Source organism: Aedes albopictus, chromosome 2 (genome assembly GCF_035046485.1).
Source record: "Aedes albopictus strain Foshan chromosome 2, AalbF5, whole genome shotgun sequence".
Classification (NCBI taxonomy): Eukaryota; Metazoa; Arthropoda; class Insecta; order Diptera; family Culicidae; genus Aedes; species Aedes albopictus.
The window spans coordinates 228495482-228522352 of NC_085137.1; the positions used below are offsets into that span (position 1 = coordinate 228495482).

Consider the following 26871-nt stretch of genomic DNA (forward strand, 5'->3'; position numbering starts at 1 on the left):
CAGGGAATCCTCCAGGAATTCCTCAATGGGTGTCTGCAGAGATTCCTTCAGAAATTCTTCTATGGGTTCCTCCAGGAATTCTTCCAGGGATTCCTAAATGAATACGTCCAGCGAGTCCTCCAGAAAGTTCTCCAAGATTTCCTCCAGTAACTACTTCAGAAGTTCCTCCGGAAATTACTCCAAGAATCCTTCCTGAAATTTCTCGAGGAATTCTTCCACGGATTTCGCCTGGAATTCATTCAGGAATGTGTCCAGAAATTCACAAATTCCTCCTGAAATTCTTGCAGGGATTCTACCAGGGATTAATCTAGAGATTTCTTCGGGTATTCCTACAAAGATTCCAATGAATTCTACTAGGAATTCCTCCAGAAACTTCTCCAAGAATTCATCCAGGAATACCTCCACGGATTCCTCCAGGGATTCCTCCTTTAATCCCTCCAGGGGTTCCTCCTGTAATCCCTCCAGGGATTCATCCCGAAATTCCTTCATAGATTCCTTGAGGAATTTTACCAGGAATTTTGCAGAACTTGATCCAGATGTTCTTTCGAGGATTCCTTCAGGAATGTCTCCAGGGATTTCTCCAAATATTTCTTCACGGATACCTGCTGAAATTCCACCACAGATATCTCCAGGAATTTTCCAGAGCTTCCTCCAGCAACTCTTCCAAGAATTCTTTTAGGAACGTCTCCAGGAATACCTTTATGGATTCTACGGGGAATGACACTTCCTAAGCTAACCGGAAAAAATCCGTCGCTAACCGTCATTAACCGTGTCTAACTGCTGCTCAGTTAGCAGTGGTTAGCGACGGTAAGGAACGGATAAATACGGATTTTCCGGTTAGAAAAGGATGTGTCGTTCCCCTTGAAGGATTCCTCCTGAAAATCCTCCAGGAATTCCTCCTGGAATACCTCAACGGATTCCTCTTGAAATTCCTTTAGGATTTTCTCTAGAAATTGCCCCTGAGATTTTTCCAGGGAATTCTCCAGGAATTCTTCAAGGGTGTTTTCTGGGATTCCTCCAGAAATTCCTCTTTGGGTTCTTCCAGGAATTCTTCCTGGGATACCTACAGGAACACGTCCAGGAAATCCTGCAGAAAGTCCTCCAAGAATTTCTCATAGAATTCCACCAAGATTTCCTTCTGAAATTACTCCAAGAACTGTTTCAGGAATTGCTTTAGGAATTCCTCCAAGGATTCGTCAATAAACTTCTTCACGAGTATCCTGAATAATGACCAATTTTGTGGAAATTGTCAGGCTGTTGGTTGATTTTCGACCGTCTCTATTATAAATTTGCACAAAATTGGTCATAACTCAGAAACGGAGAAAAATCGCATCGTGAAAATTTTATAGAATATAGCTTAAAAAAATTCCTTTCAAAAATATTTGTTTTGGGAATTTTTCCGAACGTCGAAAATAGTTTTTCCGACTTTTCCAACCGATTTTCCTCAACAGTGGAAAATTTTGGTGAAAACATTTTTTACGAGCAACAAGCACGAGCAAGACATGTGCATGAGCGTACGAAATGTAGCAAATAAAATAGTTGAGATACTTACTTACAAGAATGAATTCCAACGAAAAAAGTGGCTTGCTTTCTTTTCCCCTTCGGTTTTTGAAGATGGCATGTCATTTTTACAGCGCCTGTTGTTTTAAAAGTTTGGCAGATGAACTTTACCGACGTTCAGCAAAATGATTAGATTGACGAATGCTGGGGCAAAATATTTTGCCGAGATTCAGTGAATCATGTAAATAAACGAATTTCGTTTAAATATTTGGATGAAATATTTTTGATGAACTGTCAAATTTTAACGACCGTCCAGCAAAAATGAGCTTTACCGATTGAGCTCCTTATTTCAGTAACAGAGATCAAATTTCAAGATAAAGTGTGACTGTTAACAAGAATCAATGCTTTCTGGATTTTATACTGTACAAATAATGTTCGCTACAGGTCATTGATATGCTAAAAAATCTCTACAAAATTGTTTTTTTGCAGAATTAATTTTGTGAGGTGAAATTATGCAACCATATTTTCAATAATTCTAAACAATTTCCACATTTCATGAGGCTGTTCTAAACTTGACTATATTGTGAAGATTTCATATGAGCACCGAAATGAAAAGACCAACGCAGCTTCGAAATTGAGCATCCAGAACATTTTCAACTTCTTTCCGATTAACTCCCTATTACATGTTATAACATGTAATGGCATTGATTATGCACATAAGTTTCTATCAAATATAAAATTTAAAAAAAAGTAAATTTAAAAAATACCTAATCTTTGTTTTTATTATTTAATTCAAATTTCGGGTGGTACTTGGATTCATGGACATTAAAAACTGTCATCATCTAGAAACATTTATAGATTCATATATATTGCACATTCCGTTTTCACGTGTTCACGTACCATTATATTTATTCACATGAAAGCACTAAAAATATAGTTATGGCCACCATTGCAAACATCACTGTCGAATATCACTCTGCAGTGCCAACTAATCCTAAGCGTACTCGGATTCGATTTCCTCGTCGTCGATTTGGAAAATCTTGGTTGCCGTATCCGTGCTAAGTTGTTTCGGTCCCTCGCAGCTGGTGTCCATACTGGTGCACGTCTTAAAATGTAAGAAACAAAGATTCAAAGATAAATATTTAAAACATGTGTATTTAGTTCGAGATTCATCTGATTTGTTTGGTTATAACTCAAAATATCAGGGACATCTTAAACGACAATTGAGCCTGAATTTGATGCAAAATCATGAAAAATTGATTTTTTCGAAGTGGCTAGAACAATGTATAAGCAACACATTAACAAGTTGTTATTTTTGTTTACAAACAGCATCTATTGGTTATGCTACAAAAATGGCATAGGCCGTTGAATGCAGTTTAAATAAGTTAGTGAGGATCAGGGTGAGGATGTTAGTTACTGTAGTCCAAAACAAACGTGTTGTCATATTTTTCGATAATTTTACCATTTTGGAGTATTTGTCTATTGAAACTATTACATATTTTGTTGCGTATAATCTTACTTTTATTTCTTACACTGAAACCTCCATTTAAGTCGATGCATGGCTTATCGAAAATGATTTTTACCCTACGAGCAATGGCAAAACTAAAGACTTTTATATTTTTTAACGCTTCGCATTACAAAGAAGTTTTATCAAAAAATATAAAACTGTATAGTTTAGTCATTGCTTGCACGGTAAAAATTATTTTCGATCAGCCATGCATCGACTTAAATGGAGGTTTCAGTGTATTAGTATACCCTTTGAAATAATTGAGAAACTTGTAAAAAATAAAAATTCCATGTTACTCGAATTGTCAAAAAACAGCGAATTTTGACTTATAATTACATACATCATGCTAATCGTTATTGTAGATTCATGTCAAACCCAGGGTCAAAACCGAATATCTTAATCCCTATGATATTCCAGAATGAACTAGGATTGCTTCCGTGAACATTTGGTGCAATTGATGTAAAAGTTTACCAAATTTGAAAAGTAAAATTTTTAACCCACAGAGACATATGATTTAATCGCATTTTAATAAAGGTTTTGCCCTACTTCAAAACCCCATTATAATGTGAAATGATCACAATCATCTAAGTTTCCCATGTATTTTCATCAACCATGCAAATATATATCCGTATAAATTTTTGAACGATTTTATCTCAATGGAACACAGAGGAACAGTGCAATGCATTGTATGTAGAAAATCAGTATAAACATATGGTATTTTTAACGCTGTTCACATAAATTAGAATAACTTTATAATAAATGTATACACAGTTTCTTATCGATTTTGGCAACACGAGGTGAATTTTATGTTGCCAAATTGGGATGTTGCCAAAATCGGTAAATTTTTTTGTGGATAATCGGTAAGAAACTGCATTTCATTATCGGAATCTCCGTCCAAAAATTAGTCGAAATTCAAAACTTCATCATTTCTGGCGCCCGGGGACTATATTTAAAATGTAAGTTAAGTTAAGTTAAGTTTGTATGGGGACATTTTTTTGTTCGGGATGAACTGTCATTTTATCGATTGAACTGTCATTCTATCTACTAAAATTAAGACTGTTTTGTTTATTTAATTATCAAAACAAAGGTATTGAAACGCGATAAAATCACGATGTAGAGTATTGATTGATGCACCAAGCGAAAAGAAGAAGAAGTTTTGACATCCAAGCGGTGGGCCGTCGATTAGATCCTCGTCGCTGATTGGTCGATGGATGTAAACGGCACACCGCTTGGATGTCAAAATTCTTCTTTTTACCGCTTGGTGCATCAATCAATTATACCATTTGGGCAGGTGTACCAATTTTGGGCACTTGTCGCTATAACTAAGTCGAATTGAATTTTTGAACAGAGTTAGATACTGTACGTGCCTAACTCTGGACACAATTCCAAATCAATCGGTTTGAAATTCACTTAGTTATAGCGACAAGTGCCCAAAATAGATACACCTGCCCAAATGGTACAAGACCCTACTCAGAAAAATTAGCTTTTTCGATTAGGCTAAAGAAAGTAGTAATATTTCATTCATTAAACAACCCAATTTAGAGATGCTTCATTTTAAAACAAACTTTGTGCATGGTACATTTTTATTTTATAAAAAATGTAAAGTCACCTATCTCACTGAAAACAAGTTTTGGATGTTGAATCTGAAGCTGTTATCGAATCATTATTTATATTGGCGATTAATTCAACGCACGCCACCGGAACAGCTTTAGCATCGTGGATCAATAAGAGCAACAGAATCAGAAGCATCAGATATGACTCATCAATCTCCGGATCGTAAGTTCAAACCTACATAACTACAAAAATCAGCAAAAAAGTACCACCTTGCAGCGGCTGGAATATGGAAGGACGATGAAGCGGGGAAGAAGGCTTGAGAGAACGATAAGCAGACGTCAATCTATTTTTGTTTTTTTTTTTTTTGCTCGACGAAGCGTTACACGCTAAGAAAATGTTACTCTAAAATGAGTAAGATTCACACAAAACTGAGCTAAACTGGAACAGCTCAAAAAATGAGTAAATTGCATTTCCAGCGATAGCGCTGTACTAAGTGCAAAAATCCAACTGGTTTAAGCCGTATAATATTCTTCGCATCATCAAGAATATTATACGGCTTAAACTGATGAGATTTTCGCACTTTGGCCAGCGCTATCGCTGGAAAAAAAATTTACTCAATTTTGAGTTGTCCCACTTTAGCTCGAAAATGAGTGAATTTTCTGACCGTGTACGCTTCTTTGACATTTCGTCACGACGTTCCTGAAGGGGTAGCACTAAGACAGCCCGTTATTTTGCCAAAACCTGCTCTGAGGTAGCACTATAGGCGCATATACGGCTAATTAGCATTAAACGCCTTGTCGTAAAGGCTACTATAATGCTGAAGGAATGCTATCTTAAATGCTTACTGGTTACTTGGGTACAGACATCAGACGATGGTTACCAGCCAAATTTTTAAGACAAGTTTCTGATGCTAGTTTTTCCTTTTGAGAGTGGGGACGCCTCAGTAAACGATCCAGCACTTGTTTTGTCGCCGAATCCAGAAGCAGCACCAGTTTCGTCATCTGTAGCAAATCGAGAACCACCACCGAGTAGTGTGCGGTAGTTCGGCAGCAGCAAAGCTTCGCGCGCAGGTTTTGCTAGATTTTTGCGATTTTTTTTTTCTCTTCTCGGCGGGACGAAGCGTACGGTGGACGCGTGGTGGCTCGAGTCGGTTCCGAATTTTTCGCTTCCCGTCGGCGCTAGTTCCCAATACACTTTTAGTTGATAATATTTTTTTTTTACATTAACACAAAAGAGTGAAAAATGTTAGTTCGGGCTCGCCGGTCGTGGAAAAAATCCGGGCGCCGACAAGTGAGTCGCGTTCAGTGTATTTCTGTGTGGAATAGACTAAAGGTTTCTGCTCCCTAGTGGAGTGGAGACGCGCGATAGAATTTTCTTTTTGGCTAGTTCTTGCGTCGAAAAGTGGTCGGTTGTTAACGGCGGTTTGTGTATATTGATCCATTGTCAAATCATATCACCAACCATAGGTGACTCCCGGACTGACAATGTACCTTACCCTACTAACAAAAAATTCCTTCCTGAGACAAACGTGGAGATGCAGCGATTCGCGGTCTTTTTAACAACGTTTGTCTTACTAACATTCCCTTCCATCCTCGATGACCGTAAGGACGTGGCCGGCGCCGTTATTGACCTTATTAAAGTTGAGAGCTCTCGAACTGTGTACATTGAGAATAGTAAGCTAGTCCCAAGCCCTATTCATTGGTTCCTTGTGCAATTTCGATTGCTCTGGTCAATCACGGAGTAGCAACTACGAATTGTGCGGTCATCTATGCTCATGCTCATGCTATAAAAAATGTAAAGTTTTAGCGGTATGGGCATTTGCAAGGGCAATTGCATAACAGCCCAAGTAACAGCCATTCTTGTTTGCCCTCGTCAAAACATACCTTTTTAATACCGTGAAACGGGGGATCTTTGATAATGCGGGTAACTTTGATAGTGCGGCAGGCATTGTAAAGTTTATCTTATAACTATGATTCCTTCAACTAGTTAAGAAAATGGCAAACGTAGATCAATTCTATACATATAAAAGTCCATCTTAGACGTATTTTCATTAAAACCTAGTTTAAATACAACTTTTTGGGCAAAAAATAAAAATTGTTGATATTTTTGTCATTTGTCAACCCCTTCAAACAATCTGCTATACGACTTCGTTACAACTACTTTTTCAATGAATGGACTCTTATTCTCAATAGATTCATCATAGTAGATTCCAAAACTGGCCTTGAATCTCTTAACGAAGTGTGTTTTTGCGAAATGGAAGCAATTTTGCAAATTGGGACATAAATCTCCATACATCGATAAACGCCTAAAAGTATGCAATTCCCTAGTAATTTCTTGTAGTTAAATCTGCTGCGTTCAAAATTTGTAAATAAAACTTTGAAAAGCTACCAAAAAAAAAAAAAACCCACCATGAATAGCATGTAATCATATGTTGATGTACCGTTAAATCAGAGCGTTAATGATTAATCATAAATTTAATCATGATTAATGATTAATGATTAAGATTAATCAAAATCATTAATCATAAGCACAAAAAAATCTCATTTAATCATTAATCATTAATCTTAATCACACTGTTTTTGCAATTTAATAATTAATCGGTAATCATAATCATAAGAAAAAATATTAATCAATCATTAATCATTCATCACCAACAATTATTCATCATATAAAATATATGATCCAATTTAAATTGGTTCAAATGCTGTTCTAAGTAATATAATTTATGATTCTTTTTCCAAAAATCTCCCGGACAGAGTTACCTTTTACTTTTGAAACTTCAAAAACATGTTAAACAATAAATATATTTTAATTATTTCCAGTTTTTTTGTGATTGATTAATCATGATTAATCATAATCTTTAATCATCCTGAAAATGAAATTAATCATTAATCATAATCAATAATCACCAAAATTGGAATTTTAATCATCAATCATTGATCATGATTAAAATTTTTGTTAATCATGAACGCTCTGCGTTAAATATATCTGGAGCTCGATTTGAATAGGTCGTATGTGCTTTTGCCGATATAAAATTCGTTCAGTTTATTTTAGTCATTGTAGCAATATGGCAGATATTTTGCAAACTTTTAATGATGGAACAGAAAGCCTATTTTGTGAGGATTCTGCTGTATGTATCAACTTTGCTCAATTTCAACGCTATAATAAGCGAATCCAACTGATCGAGTTTTTAATCGACAAAAGCACATACGACCTATTCAAATAGAGCTCCAGATATATTTTTACAAAGATAATGATTTCACGTTGCTTCATTTACCGTTATTATAAAAAAAAAAATATACCAAAACCTGTAACGCCATTCTCTATGTATTTCTATCCTACACCTCTGGACAAATTTTTAAAATCATCGTTGGACCAAATTTTTAAATTCGCCCTTTTTAAGGGCGTAACTGTAAAAAATAGGGGTTTTTAAAAAATAACGCAAAAAATCATCACATATATATGCCTTAATAGCACCAACAACAAAAAGTATTATAAAATCCGGATTTACAATCACGAATTTAACAAAAAAAAAGGGTGTGCTCCCTGTCTCACAAATAACAAAAACGTGAGGCCAATTTCTAGTTCAGTGAAAGAAGTTGTCCGCAAGCACTATTTGGTAGATTTCGATATCCGAGAATGGTACTGTCCGTCTGCTCGTTAATACAGATAAAAAAAACTATCCGTCTGCCATATAAAATATGAATAGTATACTCGACATTTGTTTGTTTAATTGATCTAGATGGCAATAAGATCCGCCTATCCAATCGTAGAGGTAAGCCATCACATTTCGCAAAAACGTCGGAAACACCAGTCGCAAGTCATCAAAACAAAATCAGCTCACAAGACATGTTCAAAATAAAGGCTGATAATTCGCTAAGTATGCGAAAAGCTCTTGGTAATATTAAAAACAATAAATCACATCATCTAGTATTGAAAACGTCATTTTTAGGTGTCATGGAAGGTCTTGAGCGGTCCGGGGTCAAGGTTGAAATTGGAACTAAAGATAAATTAAGAAGGATGAACTTGCAGCTAAGTGAACTATTCAGTGTCATTGAGCTTGGCGAAATAACGGGAGATATTCGATATCAACTTTTTTTATATATAAATAATAAAGCAAGGACAAAACATTTTTAGCCGAAGCCATGAAACTGGATAAGTTCACATCAACACCAATCGTGTACTGTAACAATATAGCTAGCCTAATCGAGCAGATAAAACGGAAAAGAAGTCCCGAAGCGGATGACGACGAATACCGTGGTTTCGGGTGAAATTGATCACTTTTCACAGTTTTTTGATTTTTTAACGATATGGTTAAACTTAATGTTTTAAAACAAGTACGACCACGGTTTTTATCAGTCAACGAGGTTGAAACTTTTACTGCAAACTATTTTATTTAAAAAAATGTCATTTGAAATTAAAAGTTCAAATTTTTACTTTCGGGGTGAAATTGATCAGTCAGTGAAATGTCGTTGTATGTTCTGAAAACAGTTTTTGCACCTGAATTATCCACCCCAAAACAAGAAAAGCTATGCAAAACTTTTACAACTTTACTAAATTTTTAATAATTTAAGTTAAAAGTTTGATATATCCCAAGAAAACGCCTGAAAGTATGCAATCTACACACTAAATGACAAATACTTACGGAAAAGTGCAATTTTATGCATAAATTTGAATATTTATAGAATTTTTGATGACGATATCGTATTTAGCAAATACTTGGCAGCTAAAAACATCCATTCGAATATACATTGCATGTGCGATACTGCCAGGGTAACAAAAGTTAGAAAGTTTCTTTGAAGTTTGCCTAACACGCAATTTTGGAAAATATTGAATTTAATACAGATATACAGGGGATGGCCAAAATGTTTGGGATAGGCAACTTTTTTTCTCCCACAAAAAAATTCAACATGCTGTAACTTTTCATAGAGTGCATCAAAAAATCTCAAATTTTGACTGTTTGTCACCCTATTATATGAGCATCATTGGTACAAATTTGGGCTCGATTGATCAATTTTTCGCGAAGTTACAACCGTTTGAGTAAAACACTATTTTTTAGACAACTAGTTTTTGAACTGTCATATCTCGGAAACCAGTGAACCAAATTGAATGAATTTTTTAACGTTTATCAACAATATATTGATACTTATTACGACGTTATAAAATGTAATATTTTCTCACGACGAATTAAGTTATACCGGGTTGAAATTTTTACCCATATAGAGGAAAATAAGTCAAATTTACAATACCACACAAAAATTATTAAATGTGCTCTTCCTTCAATCTTAACAGGCTCTAATATATCTGATTAGAGATAATTTGAGAACAGAAGTGGAAAATCTTTGGATATCAACACGAAAATTTATTGACACTGATGTAAAAAAATTACATTTTTTCGAGAAAAATTCAAAAAGTGTCAATCCATGATAACTTTGTTCAACGTTTCAAAAGTACCTATGTTTTAAAAGTTTATGAAGCATTTACATATTGCTAGTGTACGTTCAAAATTTCATTCAATTCGATTCACTGGTTTCCGAGATATGACAACTCAAAAATGAGTTGCCTAAAAAATAGTGTTTTACTTGAACGGTTCTAACTTTGCGAAATATTAATCAGTCGAGCCCAAATAGGTCGATAAACTGTCAAAATTTGAGATTTTTTGATGCGCTCTATGAAAAGTTATAGCATGTTGAACTTTTTTGTGAGAGAAAAAAAGTTGCCTATCTCAAACATTTTGGCCATCCCCTGTATATGACTGATTCGCTGTAAAACATGTAAACCGGTGATTCCCAAAGTGGGCGAAATCGCCCCCAGGGGGCAAAAATCAAGGCGAAGGGGGCGAAAATTTAAAAAATCAAAATTAGAGGGCGAAAATACTGAAAAGGGGGGCGATTTTTGAAATAACTGAGGAATATCAAAACTATTGAAATACATGTCCAAAATGTCAATTTCTAGGATTTGCCTGTTTCGAGATAGACTGAAGTTTACAGAATTGTTTATGTTTATGTTAATTCATGATTGATTTTTGTCAAAATTATAAAAAAACAGGGGATTTTACTTACTTGATGAGAATGTTTTGTTTTTAATTCATATGCGTTTTTTTTTTTCTTCGTGGAAATTTCAATCAAAAACTTCCGGATGAAAGTCGTCTCACATTGTTTGAAAATATTTCAGAGAAGCTTCCCGGAGTAATTTCAAACATTGCTTATTACTAGGAGATATTTTGAAAATTTTCCACAAATTCGGCGTTGAATTCCTTTAAAACCGAGTTCTGGCTGATGCTGCTTATTTGACAATAAAAATGTATCCAATTCATACGAATTTAGATCACTATATTTGAAAATAGACCTTTCCAAAGTTGTACGTTTTGCATAAAATATATTTTTGTAATTGGTTTTCAATTTCCCGCCACTCTTATTTGAGTACTTGAGTCCAAATATCTCGGGATTTGAATAACCCCCTTTAAAAACACTGATAAAACCGAGGATAAAACATCTTGTTGAAGATAACGAGTTTCGTAAATGTTCACAGTTCGTTCTGTTTTGCTCGTGTTAGTTCAAGAATATGTCCTATAACACAAACATGATTTCAAAATGTATTGTGTTTACATGCAAAAATGCAGTTTTTTCTATTGGAGATAATCAATGCATTTACAAAACAACTTAATGCAAATGAGAGCGATACTAATTTATATGCATTAAATACCTGTTTTGCCACAGTAAGGACTGTATCGTTAATTATGAGTACACCTGAAAATAGCTGTATCTGAAAATGTTTTATTTGTTTTGTAAATTAAATTCAATTACATTGTTTATTGACCATCAGAAAAGCCCATGGCATCATTTTATATTAAATTTTTCGTGGATCTTGCCAGCTCTCGCACCTTCTTCTTGGTGTTCTTCATAAGGTTTTGGACAACCGTTCCGCCGATGGTTTTGCTTGGGTTGGCCCAGTTTTTCTTGAATTTGATGACGTCCTCTGCTCCTCTATCCTTTTGCCGTAGTTTCCCTTTCATCAAAGCCAAATACTTCTTAATGTGTCTAATTTGCGGGCAATTTGAAGGGTTCGTTGCCTTTTCCACAAATTGGACATTGTTTTCTTCATACCAGTCAAAGATGTCACGCGCATAGTGGCAGGATGCCAAATCCGATCAAAATAATGTAGGATCTTTGTGCTTTCAGATGAGTGGCGGAATTGGTTTCTGGAGGCATTCCTTCCGGTATGTTTCGACGTTCATACTTGGGACGGTGAAGAAAGGTGACGATTTCATACCACTTTGACAAATTGCTTGCCAAACTAATACATTTTCCCAACTTTTTTGCAAAAAATCGATTTCTGGTTTTCTGTCGCGTCCGGGTGAGTCTATCAGTGTGTTATGCATAACGAATCGTTTGACAGCATTTTGGACAGAAAAAACGCTAACACCTCCAACCTTTGCTAATTTTTTTAGCGATAATCATTTTTCCTAGCAGTACCTGGTCACAATCGATTTTCGCTTCTCATCCATAAACACTCGCGTTGCTCCACTTGAGGAAAAACTTTAACTTTTAATGAAGGTTATGTGTTGTTTACAACGCTAGCAACACATAAACACACAGCAGTTGTCAAAATAAGACTTAGTCTTTTAAATACAGGGCCACAAAGGTGTATTCATAATTAACGATACAGTCCTTAGTGTATAAAAATGTGCTCTTAAGGGCATCCGCTAAGCAAAGTTTCAGCCTTTTATTATGGAAAAAATAAAAGAAACAAGGTTTCTCTCATCATGTCCATACTCCTAAGATTTCAATCTGTTATTATTTTTTAAGATTTGGTGTGTTTTTCAGGGCACTATCAAAGTTACCCCAAAATGAAAATCTGATTCTCCTCATATGGAAAACTAAAAGTCACCCAAAATATTTAAGATTATCGGATCTTTCAATTGCAATTGATAACTAATACCCCAGTACTTGTTTTAAAAATATAAAACTCGGGGAAATACTGTGACATGGAAAAATAATAAGAAAATTTGCTGAAAAACTATCAAAGTTACCCCGTTTTACGGTATTACATTACAATATTGTCAAATCTGATATACTGCCAACATTGACACAATTTCTTCAAAATCCATTCAGTATACCCACACAGTACGAACAAAATCTGTAAATTTATGATGAACTGAATGTAACAAATTGACCTGCATCGTGTTCGATGGAAATTTATGTGTGATCGTAAAATTACACTTCTGATTGCTGAGAGAAAAGTATTAATTATAGCACCGACTTTTCAGAGAAAATTAAAAAAATCTTTATATAAGAATGTTACGGGTATAAATATTTGTTACATTAATAAGACAGAATAATTGTTTAATGTGTTCAAAGCTTAATATTCTTGCGTCCTTTGTGTTACATGTTGAATTTTAACTTGTAAATATTCCCCTAGTATTAATTAACATTTATAGGGTTCTAGCAGAATAGAGGCCCATGAATTGCAATCCTACTTCGATTGCCAACATTCAGGCCATTTCGGGCCGCGATTAATTACTAGAGACGTAAACCTTTCCCTGGCACAGACTTCAAGTCATAGAGCTCTAGTATCGAAACCCGAAACGAGCTGCCCGATTGGGATTAGCAATTCCTAGACAAAATCAAGCTATGAACACAGCAACAAATGCTGTGAACTAAAAGGCAAACTGCCAACTAAAATACAATTCCAGGATGACTGATGGACACAAACCCTTACATGAAACCTTGTCATCCTGTGATCGGAAGGAATTATCCATCTGGATAACAGGGCACATAGGGTACGGGCACCGGTTTTGGCCAGTCTAAGGGAAATCATTTTTATAAAAATAACCAATAATCCAATGAAAACTAACATTGTGTCAAATGAAAGGTTTCGATCTATACTTTAGAAGAAAAATGCAGAAATCAACTAATACTTGATTTTTGTATTGAAAGTGGCACTGGCCAAAATTGAAGCATTGCCGCAGTTTTGGCCATATTCTCAGCTTTGGTTTCTATTTTGGCCAATCACGTGTATTTCTTATGGGAGTGGCCAAATTAGAAGCACCCTGGCCAAAATAGGTATATGGGAGCTGATTTTTTAAGGAAAATTATTTTTTTCTTCCAGTTTTTAATCAAAATGTATGGTTTACACAGCGTCAGCTGTAATCATCATATTATATTAGAACCTACTAGTAAAAAATAAATTTATGTTGATTTAGATCGTAACAGGCTGAATACCGTACTATGGCCAAAACTCCGGGCTGGCCAAAACTGAAGCTTCTACCCTATATGTTCTATGTTGTGCTGTGTAAATTTCTGATGTTTCTTATTTGTGCATTTATAAGGTTCTATATGTTGTGACGTGTTAATATTTTGTATTAATTATTATTCTTTTATTTTTGTAACATGGCAAAGAATATTAAGCTTTGAACACATTAAACAATTATTCTGTCTTATTAATGTAACAAATATTTATACCCGTAACAAGAATCGAACTTAGATCTTCCGAGTGAGAGTTCACGCCTAACCCTTCTAGGCTGTCTCACCAAGCTGAAGAGAAGGCAATCAAAGATAAACATGTTCCACCATAAAGGAACAAACTGAGCGATTCCAAGCAACAGCATCAAAATTTAGGATTTTTTTTTAATTCCTGATTTTCTATTGAGCTGAAACTTTGCACAGTTTTTCAGTTCCATCTAAATCACCATTTTTCGATATCATATCTTCATGTTGAGTCACGACTAACTTTTCAAAAGGGTGTATATGAAAATGGTTGAAAAATATTCAAAAAGCTGCACAGCAAAAACGGTTCGTTCGATTGTTATGATTTTTTCAGCAAAGTTAGATAACTAAATGGTGATTACTAAAAAAATATACACTGTAAAAAAAATATTTTTTTTGCATAAAAAAATATAATTTTTGTCACAAAAACTTAAATACCTCAAAACCCTATCTTTTTACCAACGTCATTTTTTTAGGGAAAATGGTCCGTTATATTAGCTATCTACCATAAAAATTTGGTGATGGTAAACTAATAAACAAAAAAGTTATGACATTTCAAACATTTCACAATTTTTTACATTTAGTAGAAAAAAATTTTTTTACCGTGTAAATTATTTCGAGAATCACAGTTTGGTGCTGTTTTTTTTGTTAAGGGTCTTGCGGGAGTTAAACAAGTTGTTTTTACGATATTCAATATTTGTGTATTCATTTGTATTATGTATATTATATGTATAAATATTATATGTATTTATATTATATGTACATATATACATGTAATATATATACATATAATATATATACATATAATATTTATACATATAAATGAATTCTCAAATTACACAACAATAATCATAGATTTGACACAATAGGGGTAAGAGAGGGCTAAGTGTTTTGGGTTTGGATTTTATTATGGGTTATGAGATCATGAAAACAGTTTTACTTATTTTTTATTTGATTTTATTTATTTTTTTACAATATCGAACACTTTGGCATTATTGTCAGAACAGTTTGAGAATAGTTTTGCTTTAATTTTATTTTCTGACAATGGAATGAAACAATGGAATTTTTGGGTTCCTTGGATCGTTTTCGCGTTATTATATTGCTCGCTGAGCTCTGAAGCCTTTATTTCGTACTCTTCCGTAGTAGTAAAACAAAATGATAATTTGGTTAAATCTTCTTCTTTTCTACGATTCGCCCATTCAAAAAGTTCTTTCGCAGTTTTAATTGGATGCTCACGTTTTTTGGCTAAACTTGCTCTTGTGGCCATGCGCTTTATTGTTCCTCCAATAGCATCACAAGGACCTTTGCCATGTGACGTAGCAAAAAAATGCCATTCTGCATCAATTCCGTACATTGATTTAAATTGACATAGGCTCGAAAAATTCTTACGGTTTTTGTACTGCGACGCTGCTCCATCAGACATAAAATATATCTTTTTGACTTCTTTATGTTTATCAACGCGTAAAAAGTTAATCATTTTGGCAATGAACAAGTTTGCGGATATTGAATCGTGCCTTGAATCTTCGGAAATTACAATGAAACTAAAGTGTTCAATTTGCGAACTTCCATTAAAATAAATAACGAATGGATGAATTGTAGCTTGTTGCACGTTCCAGTGATGGGACTGAACTTCATCTTGCAATACAAAACTGTAATTTTCAGAAAAATCACAAATGACTAAAAATTCACCATTTTGTAACGTATTTTTCGTATTTTTTAAAAAGCTGGATTGCTCTGTTTTAATGAAATCGTGAGGGATTAAACTTTCTAATTTCAAGCAAAAATATGACACAAACTCATCTACAGGTTTTACAATTGTTTCTAGGTCACACCTATCCGTGGTTACCCATTGCTCAAATGATAACTGATCAATATATTTTTCTTCAAACTCACCGAATAAAGTATTTTCCAATAATGAAGAATCTGGACAATCCGAACAAGATCGTAGATAGCAATTTGATGTTGTATTTTCACACAAAAGACTACCATTTAACATTTTAATATCCTTTGTTAAATTTATTCTTTTCAAACTATGTAAAATAAGGTTAATATTCTCATGGGTTGTGCACACACAAACATTATGTGTTCCTGAATTGGAAAGAAGCTTGCATTGCCTTGGCCGAAGGCTTGCAAATGAGGAAAAACCTACTTTAATATTATTGTGAATTTCCTTGAAGCGTGTGTAAGCTTCTTTCAATGTCGTCATCATTAATCGTTTTTGGATTGCTTGACGCTTTCCATCTTGTTTTACTGATACATAATCTTTCTGGCCAGGCATAGCTCGACTTACTTCATCATCTTCAAAATATTGAACTACTATTTCTTTTGCCTCGTCTGTTAACGCATTACTAGACCTAGTATTTTTGGTTGAAAGACAGTTATTCTTAAATAGTTTTGCCTCTTTTACTGTATATCTATTGGTTTCGAACTCATCAATGGCATCTTGAATAGACCACGAACTTGGCAGCATCGACAAAATCAATAATTTTTCTTTCCTTGTCGTGGCTGGATTCGAGAACCTTTCCTTCATATTCATAATTACCTCATCGTAGTCTGTATTTTCCACATCCTCAGGTCCTAATTTGAAGAGGTTTCTACGTACAGCTTCGTTTATTTCACGGTATTTTTCTCTGGATAATAAACGTAGTCCATCTTCGTCCATTTAATCGGAGTCACTTTTATCCCAGCTATGCCCTCGTTAAAGCGTTCGATGTTTACCTTTTGAATACACTCATCTTCCGATTGATTTGTTGAAACAGATGTCGCTGATTGTACGGTGGCAAGGCTCTCTGCACTTGGAACTTCTAGTAATTCCTCAGTTGTTGTCGTTTTCGAACTTCCTGCGCCCTGCTCTTCCGATGATATACAGATTGCTCGTTTGTCAACGTTTAGACGGCAGGACGTGCAAATGCGTAAATTTGTATTCAATGTGGACATTGGAGCATAACCTGTCGCTTTCAGTTTATCTATGGTGCTTTCGGTGAGATTTCGTAACTCTTTTGAGCACTTTTTTCTGCAAACGGCCTACAACAGTTGAGAAAGCGACTACTCATGTTGTTCGTTAGATTTTAATAAACAAAATCACTTTCAAGTTTTTACTGACTAGTTTGGTGTCGTTTACATGACTGAAGAAAACTTTTACTTTACAATCCTTAATAACCATAGCGGTAGTAATTTTTTGCTTTTTCGTGAGCATTGTCATGGTACCTATCATGCATTTGTTGTTGTTGAAGTTACTCGCTTCCTCCCGATATTTATGATTCTATTCTCTGATAGGTAAATTTTTGCAGGTAAACTAGACGTCTAGAGCATTGTCGTGGTATGCACCTATTATGTATTTGTTGGTGTTGCAGTTACTCGCTTTCTCTCCATCATAAAATCTATTATCTAAGAGGTAAGTTTTTTGCAGGTAAACTAGACGCATTCGTCTATATAAAACTTTTGTTTTGCAGCTTTTATCTTAAAAATAATATTACTTATGTTTCTTATTATCAACAGGTTTTAACCCTATTAACAGAATTTTTCGCCAGTCACGTACAATAAAAATAATGACACTATCAATACTTTTGATCACTACACTGGATCGCGTCTAAGTTTCTAATAGATGCTATAATAGTTATGAATAATTAAATAAAAATATCATGAAAATAACTTGTTTAATTCATGCGGTAGCCTTAACAATAAAATCAGCATCATAATGCGATTCTCTGAATAATGAACACGGTAAAAAAAACATATTTTTTTTACTAAATGTAAAAATTGTGAAATGTTTGAAATATCATAACTTTTTTGTTTATTAGTCTACCATCACCAAATTTTTATGGTAGATAGCTAATATAATGGACCGTTTTCCCTGAAAAAATCACGTTGGTAAAAAGATAGGGTTTTGAGATATTTGAGTTTGTGTGACAAAAATGATATTTTTTTAATGCAAAAAAAAAATTTTTTTACAGTGTATATTTTCTTAGCAATCCCCATTAAGTTATCTAACTTTGCTGAAAAAATCATAACAATCGAACGAACCGTTTTTGCTGTGCAGCTTTTTGAATATTTTTCAACCATTTTCACATACACCCTTTTGAAAAGTTAGACGTGACTCTATATGAAGATTTGATATCGAAAAATGACGTTTTAGATGAAATTGAAAAACTGTGCAAAGTTTCAGATATTTTTGAAATGGTCGCTCAGGATCGACTTGCGTGCCTCCGTGGAATCCCTCAACTACCGTACCGCTTCGGCCACAGAGAGCGAGAGAGAGCAGTCTCCGCAGCGAGGCAGACGACTGAGCGTAGCTGTTCTCGTTTACGTTACTGCATGTAAATTTTAAGCGAATATGTCTCAAAATCTATAAACAGTACGCACGATTGGCTGATAACTGAGCGGACAGTATCATCTCACGGTAAATGGCTGTAATTTTGTAGCTTCTGCTATAATTTTCAGACGATGTTTAACTTACGTGTTGTTTAATTTTCATGATTTCTTTCTGTGTGGCTCATTTAAACCGTTATAACCCGAAAGTTTCCCCAAAAAACCACCTCAAAACGAATTGTTGTTGAAAAGACGAAAGATAGAGCTGGGCTGAAAGTCTCTTTTATAAAGACAAATCAATCAATCAATCAAAGATATAGCTACTATTTACAATAATAAAAAGCTTTCAATTGATGCAAAGATTTTAAAAATCGGTGGTTGCCCTCATGGTGAAAAAAATGTTTTGGTATAAAAATCCAAGATGGCGGCCAAAATCAATATGGCCGACTCAACTTTTTATTATTGTAAATTGTAGCTCTATATTTCCTCTTCTCAACAACAATTCGTTTTGAGGTGGTTTTTAGAGAAACTTCTGAGTTATAATGGTTTGAGTGAGCCACCATTTGACCAAAATCGAGGGGTCTGCAAAAATTGTTGTGGCTCAAACTAACGGGGGGTCCATCAATTTGAGTAACCAAATGAATTTTTCTTACTTTTTAGCGAGGGCTTTCAGAAAATCGGCACCTTTAACATTTTTGAAGACAAGGTGTAAATAGTGGGCCGGTCTCAGCGTGAATGGCATAACGTGATCATCGAACCACATACGCTTCTTGTGTGCGTTTTATTTATTCTCACATCAACCGGTTTGATAGTCGAGTGGTAGTGTACGAGCCTGGTGATCTCAAGGTTCTTGGTTTGAATCCGGTTTCCAACAGAAACTTTTTTAAATTGTAAATCTTGTCCATGGTAAAATTGAAAACACAAATCTGTTGAATTGAAACAAAAATCAGTCTGCACAAATTTAGTGGTGTGTGTATTTAAATTGACATTACCCGACCAGAAGCACATAATAAGATCATAACAAAATTATGACAGCTGTTGTTAGAAAAAACAAGTGTTTTAGGGATTTTTCCATATGAATATCCATAATAAAATTGTATTTATGCAATTCAGTATTATAATTTCAAATTTATATAACTTACTTTGGTATCATAATACCTATTTTTCCAAACTGGTTCATTATGCTATTGAAATGAGTTGCATAATGAAAAATAAGTAACTTTTTGCAATTCGCTACAAAAATAACTATAACATTTGTTATAGATTTAGTAACAAAATTATAACAAAAATTGTTCCATTTATTCAAACAGATGTATAACAACATTTGTTGTATCGTGCAAGATATCAATTTTGTTAGACTAAACTTAAACCACAGACAAACAGACGTAACTCTTACCGGAAGTTCATCAGAAGCTTTTTCCGGTGACTTTTTCACCTCGCGAGATATGTCGGACATGACGGATTTTGATTTGTCGTGTGTCTAACACGCACACCACTACACAAATTGCCTGTGCATCATTCAGCAACGTGTGCACTGGCAAACGTCAAAGCGATCGAACACTAGCGCATCTGGTGGAATGATCGTGCTCGTGCAAATGAAATGAAATTCGAATTGATCGTTAAATACATGTGCTAAGCCGTTTTGAAGAGTGTTACGTCTGTTTGTCTGTGCTTAAACTAAACAAAATCATAACAAAATTATAACAAGTTCTATTACATTACATATTTTCAAGGGGAATAACATATCATTTCCTAACCGGAAAATCCGCATTTATCCGTTGCTAAAGTCGCTAACCGCCGCTAACTGAGCAGCAGTTTGACGCGGTTAACGACGATTAATGACTAGATGAAATAAGAAGTTAGAGATCATTACTACGGTTAGAAGTTCCTAAAATCGAATTACAATGTACTACCCGAATGATCAATTTCACCCCGCTTGTCAATTTGACCCCGGTTTACGGTACGTATTGTAAAATTTTCCTGAATATATTATTCGAATTCTCTAAAATTGTACTTTCAATTAATTAATTCTAAATTGTACTATCAGAAATTAATTCTGAAATTGTACTATCAGAATTCAATTCTAAAATTGTACTATCAGAATTATTATTTATTTATTTATTCTAAAAATGTACTATCACAATAATTACTATTGAATATATAATACTCATATACTCATAAGTTTCTTTTAAATCATGTTCAAAGTTTCTTTGACTTATTATCTTTTGAATAAGACCTAAGGTTTTGAAATCGGTCGCAAAAAGGCGAAGATATGGGCCTAAAAAAATGACATGTTTTTGAGGGGGGGGGGGGCAAACTTTCGATCAGGAGTGTAAGTCAGCATGACTCTGAGTATTTACATGACATATAGCACAAATTTACATGACATATTATGTAACCATCATAACACTAAGTTTACACGGCTAAAATGAAGTTTACATGACGTGTAAATCTCATTATTTTTATCTGTGTAATTATACGTACTCATTATATTTGCGTTTTTTTTTCTGTGTTGCGACAATGGAAATTAACTCATTTTCAAAATATTACGACGAGGGCTATAAAAATCGAGTTCTGCAGAGTTGCGCACAAAGTTTTTTGCAATTTCATAAATTACCACTTGAGGATAGTTTTTAACAAAACTTTTCAGTTTCACATGGTTTCATAGCCCTTGAATTGAATTTTGAACTGAGTTTTTTTTTACGCGGTGCGTATTGTGTTGTTCAATTATGGCCCTCTGTTAATTTTCAACTTCTATTAAATTTCTCTCGTCGCACACTTGCGATTCTATCCACCGTTTCTTTCATTACTTTCGTTATTGAGTAGTATTAAGTTCACCGAGAAAAGCCAATAAAATTTAATTATCCTATTGTTCGAGCACTTTTTATTCAAAGCGTTTACTATTAGCATTCAAAACTTTGAAAAAAGTCGTGGGCGGGAAGGGGTTAAAACAAACTTTGGTCACGGTACATTTTTATTTTATAAAAAAAAGTACAATTTTAGCAGTATGGGTAATTGCATAACAGTCAACCTCGACAAAATTCACATTTGTAATATTACAATCAAGATTACAAAATTGTCAAATCTGATTTACTGCCAACATTGCCCAGATATAAATGATAGATCAACTTATGAACATTAAATCTTTCCAAAATAAATTAATTTATTTGATACTGGATGTTAATAGTTATTTATGTAACAAGTTGCAAAAAGTTGATTTTTTCAGCACGAGTCGTACATTTATCCAACGAGGCTTGCCGAGTTGGATAAATACGAAGAGTGCTGAAAAAATCGAATTTTGCAAAGAGTTCCATACAAAATTTTATGCAATGATTTTTTCATAATGCAACCCATTTGAGTTGCATAATGTTCATAATGCAACTCAAATGAGTTGCATAATGTTCATAATGCAACTCAAATGAGTTGCATTATGAACATTATACAACTATTTTTCATTATGCAACTCATTCCAGTTGCATAATGAACAAGTTCGGAAAAAGTGGTCATTATGATACCAAAATGAATTATATAAAATATAAATTATGATACTGAATTGCATAAACGAAATTAAGTTACCGTAAACCGGGGTCAAATTGATCTTCGGGTCGAAATTGATCACACGTTTTTTGGTTAGATTTAGAAAATTTTAAGTAATTTCCTTTCAACTATCGTGTAGTTGGGAACCGATACTAAACGATATTTGCTTGGAAACTATTTGAAGAATGTTTTATCTAACGGAAAATCGTCTGATCAATTTCGACCCGGAGATCAATTTGACCCCGGTTTACGGTACGTGTCGATAAAGATTATTATCATATAACCGATAAAGGATGTTATTCAAGTGTAGGTATCAATCGATGAAGCTGATTAAATATATTTAACGAAATAACCAGTAAAAAAGTGTCTTCACATTTGTGAACGTTTGTGAAATGGTTGACGACCGGGATTTATGGCGTTCGATTTTAATAGGTCGTAAATTTGCTGTGATTCCTATGCAGATTGGACATACATCGGACGACAAATTTAAATAATCAGAACACTTCATCCCAAACATACCTGGCAGCTGCACGATTTCGGTTCCATGTACTCGTACAGTTTGGCTTCCGCGTCGGCCTCCGGATGGCAATGCCTCAACGTGGCCACCGATCGGGTCCGTCCTGCGTGCATACACACCGGGTGGTGGGACCGCTTGTACGGGAAACGCCAGTCGGAAATCTCGTTCGAATCGCACCGTCCGTGGCAGGACCACACACTCACGTGGTCCCAACATTCGCGCCCTTTGCTGTCCGCCTGCGACACACGGTAGGTGAACACGCGCTTGTGGCAACCAAGCATGGGTGCTTTCTTTTCAAACCCCGAAAGGAACAAACTATCTTCGGCGGCCCACGACAACGCAATCATCGTCAGAATCCATACCGAGATTAAATTGATCATGATTCAGCAAAAGACAATCTATCCAAAACACTGATTTATATCGAAGGCAACTAGGTAGAACTGCTATAGAACCACGCAAAACCAGCAATCACCAACTGCTAATCCGTTTCGTTCATTGTCCTCATCGGGAATGACTACCGGTCAGCCGGCGGTTAGTGGGTTTTTATGCTGCACAGTCCCCAGGGAAAAATCGACGGCACACGCGCAAATCCCATGTTTTTTTTTCGTATCCCGATGACCCGATCTATCACCGCTAGCATTAGCAAGGATTTTTTTTCCAGCTGATTTTTTTTTTCGTGCGTTTCACTGGGGCAGCAAGAAAGCCTGGTCAAGTAGGTATCAAGATGTAATCCGGTTTGCATCGAAGCAAGGAATATGTGGAAAATATTCAAATGTTATGGAGTTGTTTTCTGGTCATTTAGTGGAGTGCAAAAAATAGATTTTAAATTATTCCGTGACGTATACGTATGACGCACTAATGATTATTTCTATTTACCTAAAATAACTATCGCGTCGCTAACTTGGTAATTGGTTTTTATTTCTGTCACATTTTCTAAATAAATCCAATATCTTATGCCGAATGATAACGTATCATCATGCAAAAAGGAAAACTTAAATGACTTAAGGACAATCATCATAGAATCCCTGTTCAACATTGCGCAATAACTTTAAAAGCACAAATCTCAAAAAGTAAATTTCTAACAAGATAGCAATTTTCATTTCATTCTTGCTCATTTGTAAAAAGTTTACAATCAGAAGATCCGGTGCTCTGATTTAGTATATTACGAGATTTGTGCGCTCAAAATCGTGAGAAGATGCAAAAGTTGGCCATTGTGGTGGCCATCTTGAGATTCCAATAAGCTTGTCCTTAAGTGAATTCATTTTTGCCCTGACGATAATTGGTTGGGAAACTATATTTCGAAACACCTGGAATTGGTTTCGGAGCAATACCGGTTGTCCCATATTGGTCTGAGACTATGTTCTTCATGATGTTCTTACAAATCATTCATTAGGTTATCGAAAAAGCTGCTATTTGATGTACTGTATACATGGGCTTGATTCAATTTTACATTTTGCCACTTCCGGTGGGGCACCTAAAACCGATTCCGGAACGGCACTGCTTGTCCTTAAGATGGTCTGAGACTATATATAGTTTCTTTCTAACTGTTCATCAGGTTTCCTTAAAAGCCGCATGGGATTGGCTCCTCATTTTTGCAGTCGACCAATTCCGGTGGGACAACCGGAACCGGTTCCGGAGCACTACCGGTAGTCTTAGATGTGGTCTGAGCCGTTTTTCTTGTTGACTGTTCATCACGTTACCGAAAAAGCCGGTATTTAATGTGCCGCATACATGGCATGCATGGCTGGATACTCGGACCTGGTTTCGGAACACTATCGGTTTTCCCAAATGTGGTCTGCAACTATTTTCTTGCTAACCGTTCAACAGGTTTCCTAAAAGGCCACGATTTGATGTCTCGCATGTATGGGTTTGGCTTACTTTTATATTTGACCACTTCCAGTGGGACATCTGAAACCGGTTCCGGAGCACTAACGGTAGTTTCTAATGTGGTCTGAGCCTATTTTCTTAAAAGAAAATCGGGTTAAGTACGGTTCCTTTGAATTCCACTAAGAATTTGCATCCTTTGACAGATACGTATTTCGACCTCAACTGTAAGGTCGTCTTCAGTGTCTTGTACTTGAGTCGACTCGAGTCAAGTCGAGTCAAGTACAAGACACTGAAGACGACCTTACAGTTGAGGTCGAAATACGTATCTGTCAAAGGATGCAAATTCTTAGTGGAATTCAAAGGAACCGTACTTAACCCGATTTTCTTTTATTTACAGATATTCCCCTAATAAGCCCAGGTTAATCATCACCTATTTTCTTGCTAATCGTCGAAAAAGCCGCGGTTTGATATGTCACATGCATGGGTATTAGACAGGCCCACATTTGTGTGGCGAGAAACAAAAGTTGGCAAAATTTACGGGGCACCCTCTATAATTGTGCCTTTGGATGAGAAGAACAATCTGAGAAAATTTAAGCTCAATCGGTTTAAAACTGAGCTGGCCTGGCGCGCAAATTAGTTGAAGGTTTGTATGGGATCTTCAGTCCAAATATATGAGAAATTGGATGACCTCCAGTGTCTCATTTAGGTCGCTGGTTTAAAGAGTTTGGCTCCAATTTGGCTCATGATTGAAAAAAATAGTAGGGTATTGGCTCCCTTCTTAAGCATGTGGCTCCCATTTTCATCCTACGAAAAACAAAGGATTGCAGCGCTGTTTGTTTTGTCTCTCATTTTTATATTTTTTGTTAGAAGTGAGCACCCATAAAAACAAAAAGAACGGAATCAATCGGTGCCGTAATCGCTTGTTTTCGAATAGGATGAATATGGGAGCGTTAGATTAATGATGGAACACTTACCCTAGTTGATACCCTAAGGAACAACTTTGTAAAAGACTATCATGAGAATCTATGACATTTCGTCGAAAGACATTTGGTCGAATGACGTTTGGTCGAATGACATTTGGTCGAAAGTACATTTGGTCGAACGGACGTTTTTTCGAATGGACATTTGGTCGAAACCCATATTATGGAGTAGGCAACATATGACATTTAGTCGAACGGACAATTCGTCGAAAGGACATCTGGTCGAAAGGCACTAACTGATGAAAGGCACTAGACCAGTCGATGACAAAAATCGCTACATATGAGTTATGTGCTTAGCAGGTAGGTAGTGCAGTCCGCGCATTGTTGTATTACCGACTTCAACTTGAGGAGGTACGTTCCGAATACTCAATAGGGAGGTGCGTACCCAAGGTGGTAGCCCCTTGAGCGCCATGTAGGCAGAGCAGCCCCGGTAAGGAAGCCTGATTTAAACCGTCACCTACCAGAAAAAAGCAAAACTAGAAAAAACGGATTGATTTAGCGGCAACAGACCAGGCAATTATTTAAGGATAACGATTGGAAAATCAAATCTTGGAACGTGAGAACTTTAATTCAACCCACACGTTTTGCGCACCTGGCTCGTGAACTGCAAAATGCCGACGTTAATGAGGCTTCTATTAGCATATCGGCGAAAAAAAACTTTCGTTGAACCTGTCATTGGAAAACTTTCATTTCGTTGCCTACAATATTGCCCTGCGGCTTATAGCATTCACTTCTAGAGCAATGAAAACCAGCAGTACCTATTTACTTCGTAGGTGAGAATGTCCGAAAATACACCAAGCGATTCCCGAGTGATGATACTTGCTTGCAGATTGATACTACCATAGGAGCATAGGAGGATAACTTGAAAAAAGTGACGCATTTAAACGTGTTCAAGTTTAAACTCGGCACGCTGTGATCAGAAATATTTGAAAATTCTTCAGTTGGAAGTTGGAATACGAGCGAGCTCTAAATTGAACGCAGATACATAATTAGGTAGATTCGCAAAATGCCTGCATGATACCCTGGTATCCTCAAAACTGAAATGGTTATATATCCGTCATTTTCAAAGATTTGAATAATCTTGGGACTCCATTCAGAAACTTATCTTTTATTGGGAACATATCCGAGTGAACCGGTTTGATTACCGTGGTTTTCGGAAAATCCGGATTTTCAGGAACATGTTCGGCATGTCAGCTACAATAACCATCAACGATCATAAACCAATAGTCCTGTCCAATCACTCTTGTCATCAGTCCATTTGTGGGCTATTCCAGAAAAAAATATCAAAAAGTCATGGCTATCAATAACACTTTCTTATACCTCAACCCCACAATGTATATTTATATTTACGAATTTTCTGAAACTCCGGGTGACTGGACCAGTTTATTCGCATAACATATCGATAGAGTAAGCACATTTGAGTTCGGAGCTGAATCGGTATCTGAACGGGCGCTCTTAAGGCGAAACTGGATACATTTCCTCACTTTTTGGTTGTTGATTTTTAATAAAATAACGAAGCAATATTTTCAAAATCGGTTTTCGTACACATGTAGAGTATGGATCAAGGTATCTCCTGAATTTTTCCCTGGTGGAAAAAGTTTTTCGTTTTTGCAGAAACCATTTTTAAACAAAATTGCACAAAAAAATGGTTTC

At 35.5% G+C, this 26871-nt stretch overlaps 1 protein-coding gene across 1 annotated transcript; it reads right to left on the reverse strand.

Moving 5' to 3' along the window:
• Positions 1 to 2365: 2365 nt before the first annotated feature.
• On the reverse strand, positions 2366 to 23603 carry LOC109432886 (thyrostimulin beta-5 subunit). The gene is made up of 2 exons (XM_062851282.1): positions 22414 to 23603; positions 2366 to 2605 (listed from the first exon to the last, which is right to left on the reverse strand). The coding sequence occupies exons 1-2, from the start codon at positions 22789 to 22791 to the stop codon at positions 2495 to 2497; spliced, it is 489 nt and encodes a 162-aa protein (XP_062707266.1). The 5' UTR covers positions 22792 to 23603; the 3' UTR covers positions 2366 to 2494.
• Positions 23604 to 26871: the final 3268 nt, after the last annotated feature.

Coding starts and splice junctions, on each gene's coding strand:
- LOC109432886 (XM_062851282.1), bottom strand. CDS start 22,791: ATGATCAATTTAATCTCGGTATGGATTCTGACGATGATTGCGTTGTCG. Junction 2,606..22,413: donor CGAAATCGTGCAGCTGCCAG/GTATGTTTGGGA, acceptor TTACATTTTAAG/ACGTGCACCAGTATGGACAC.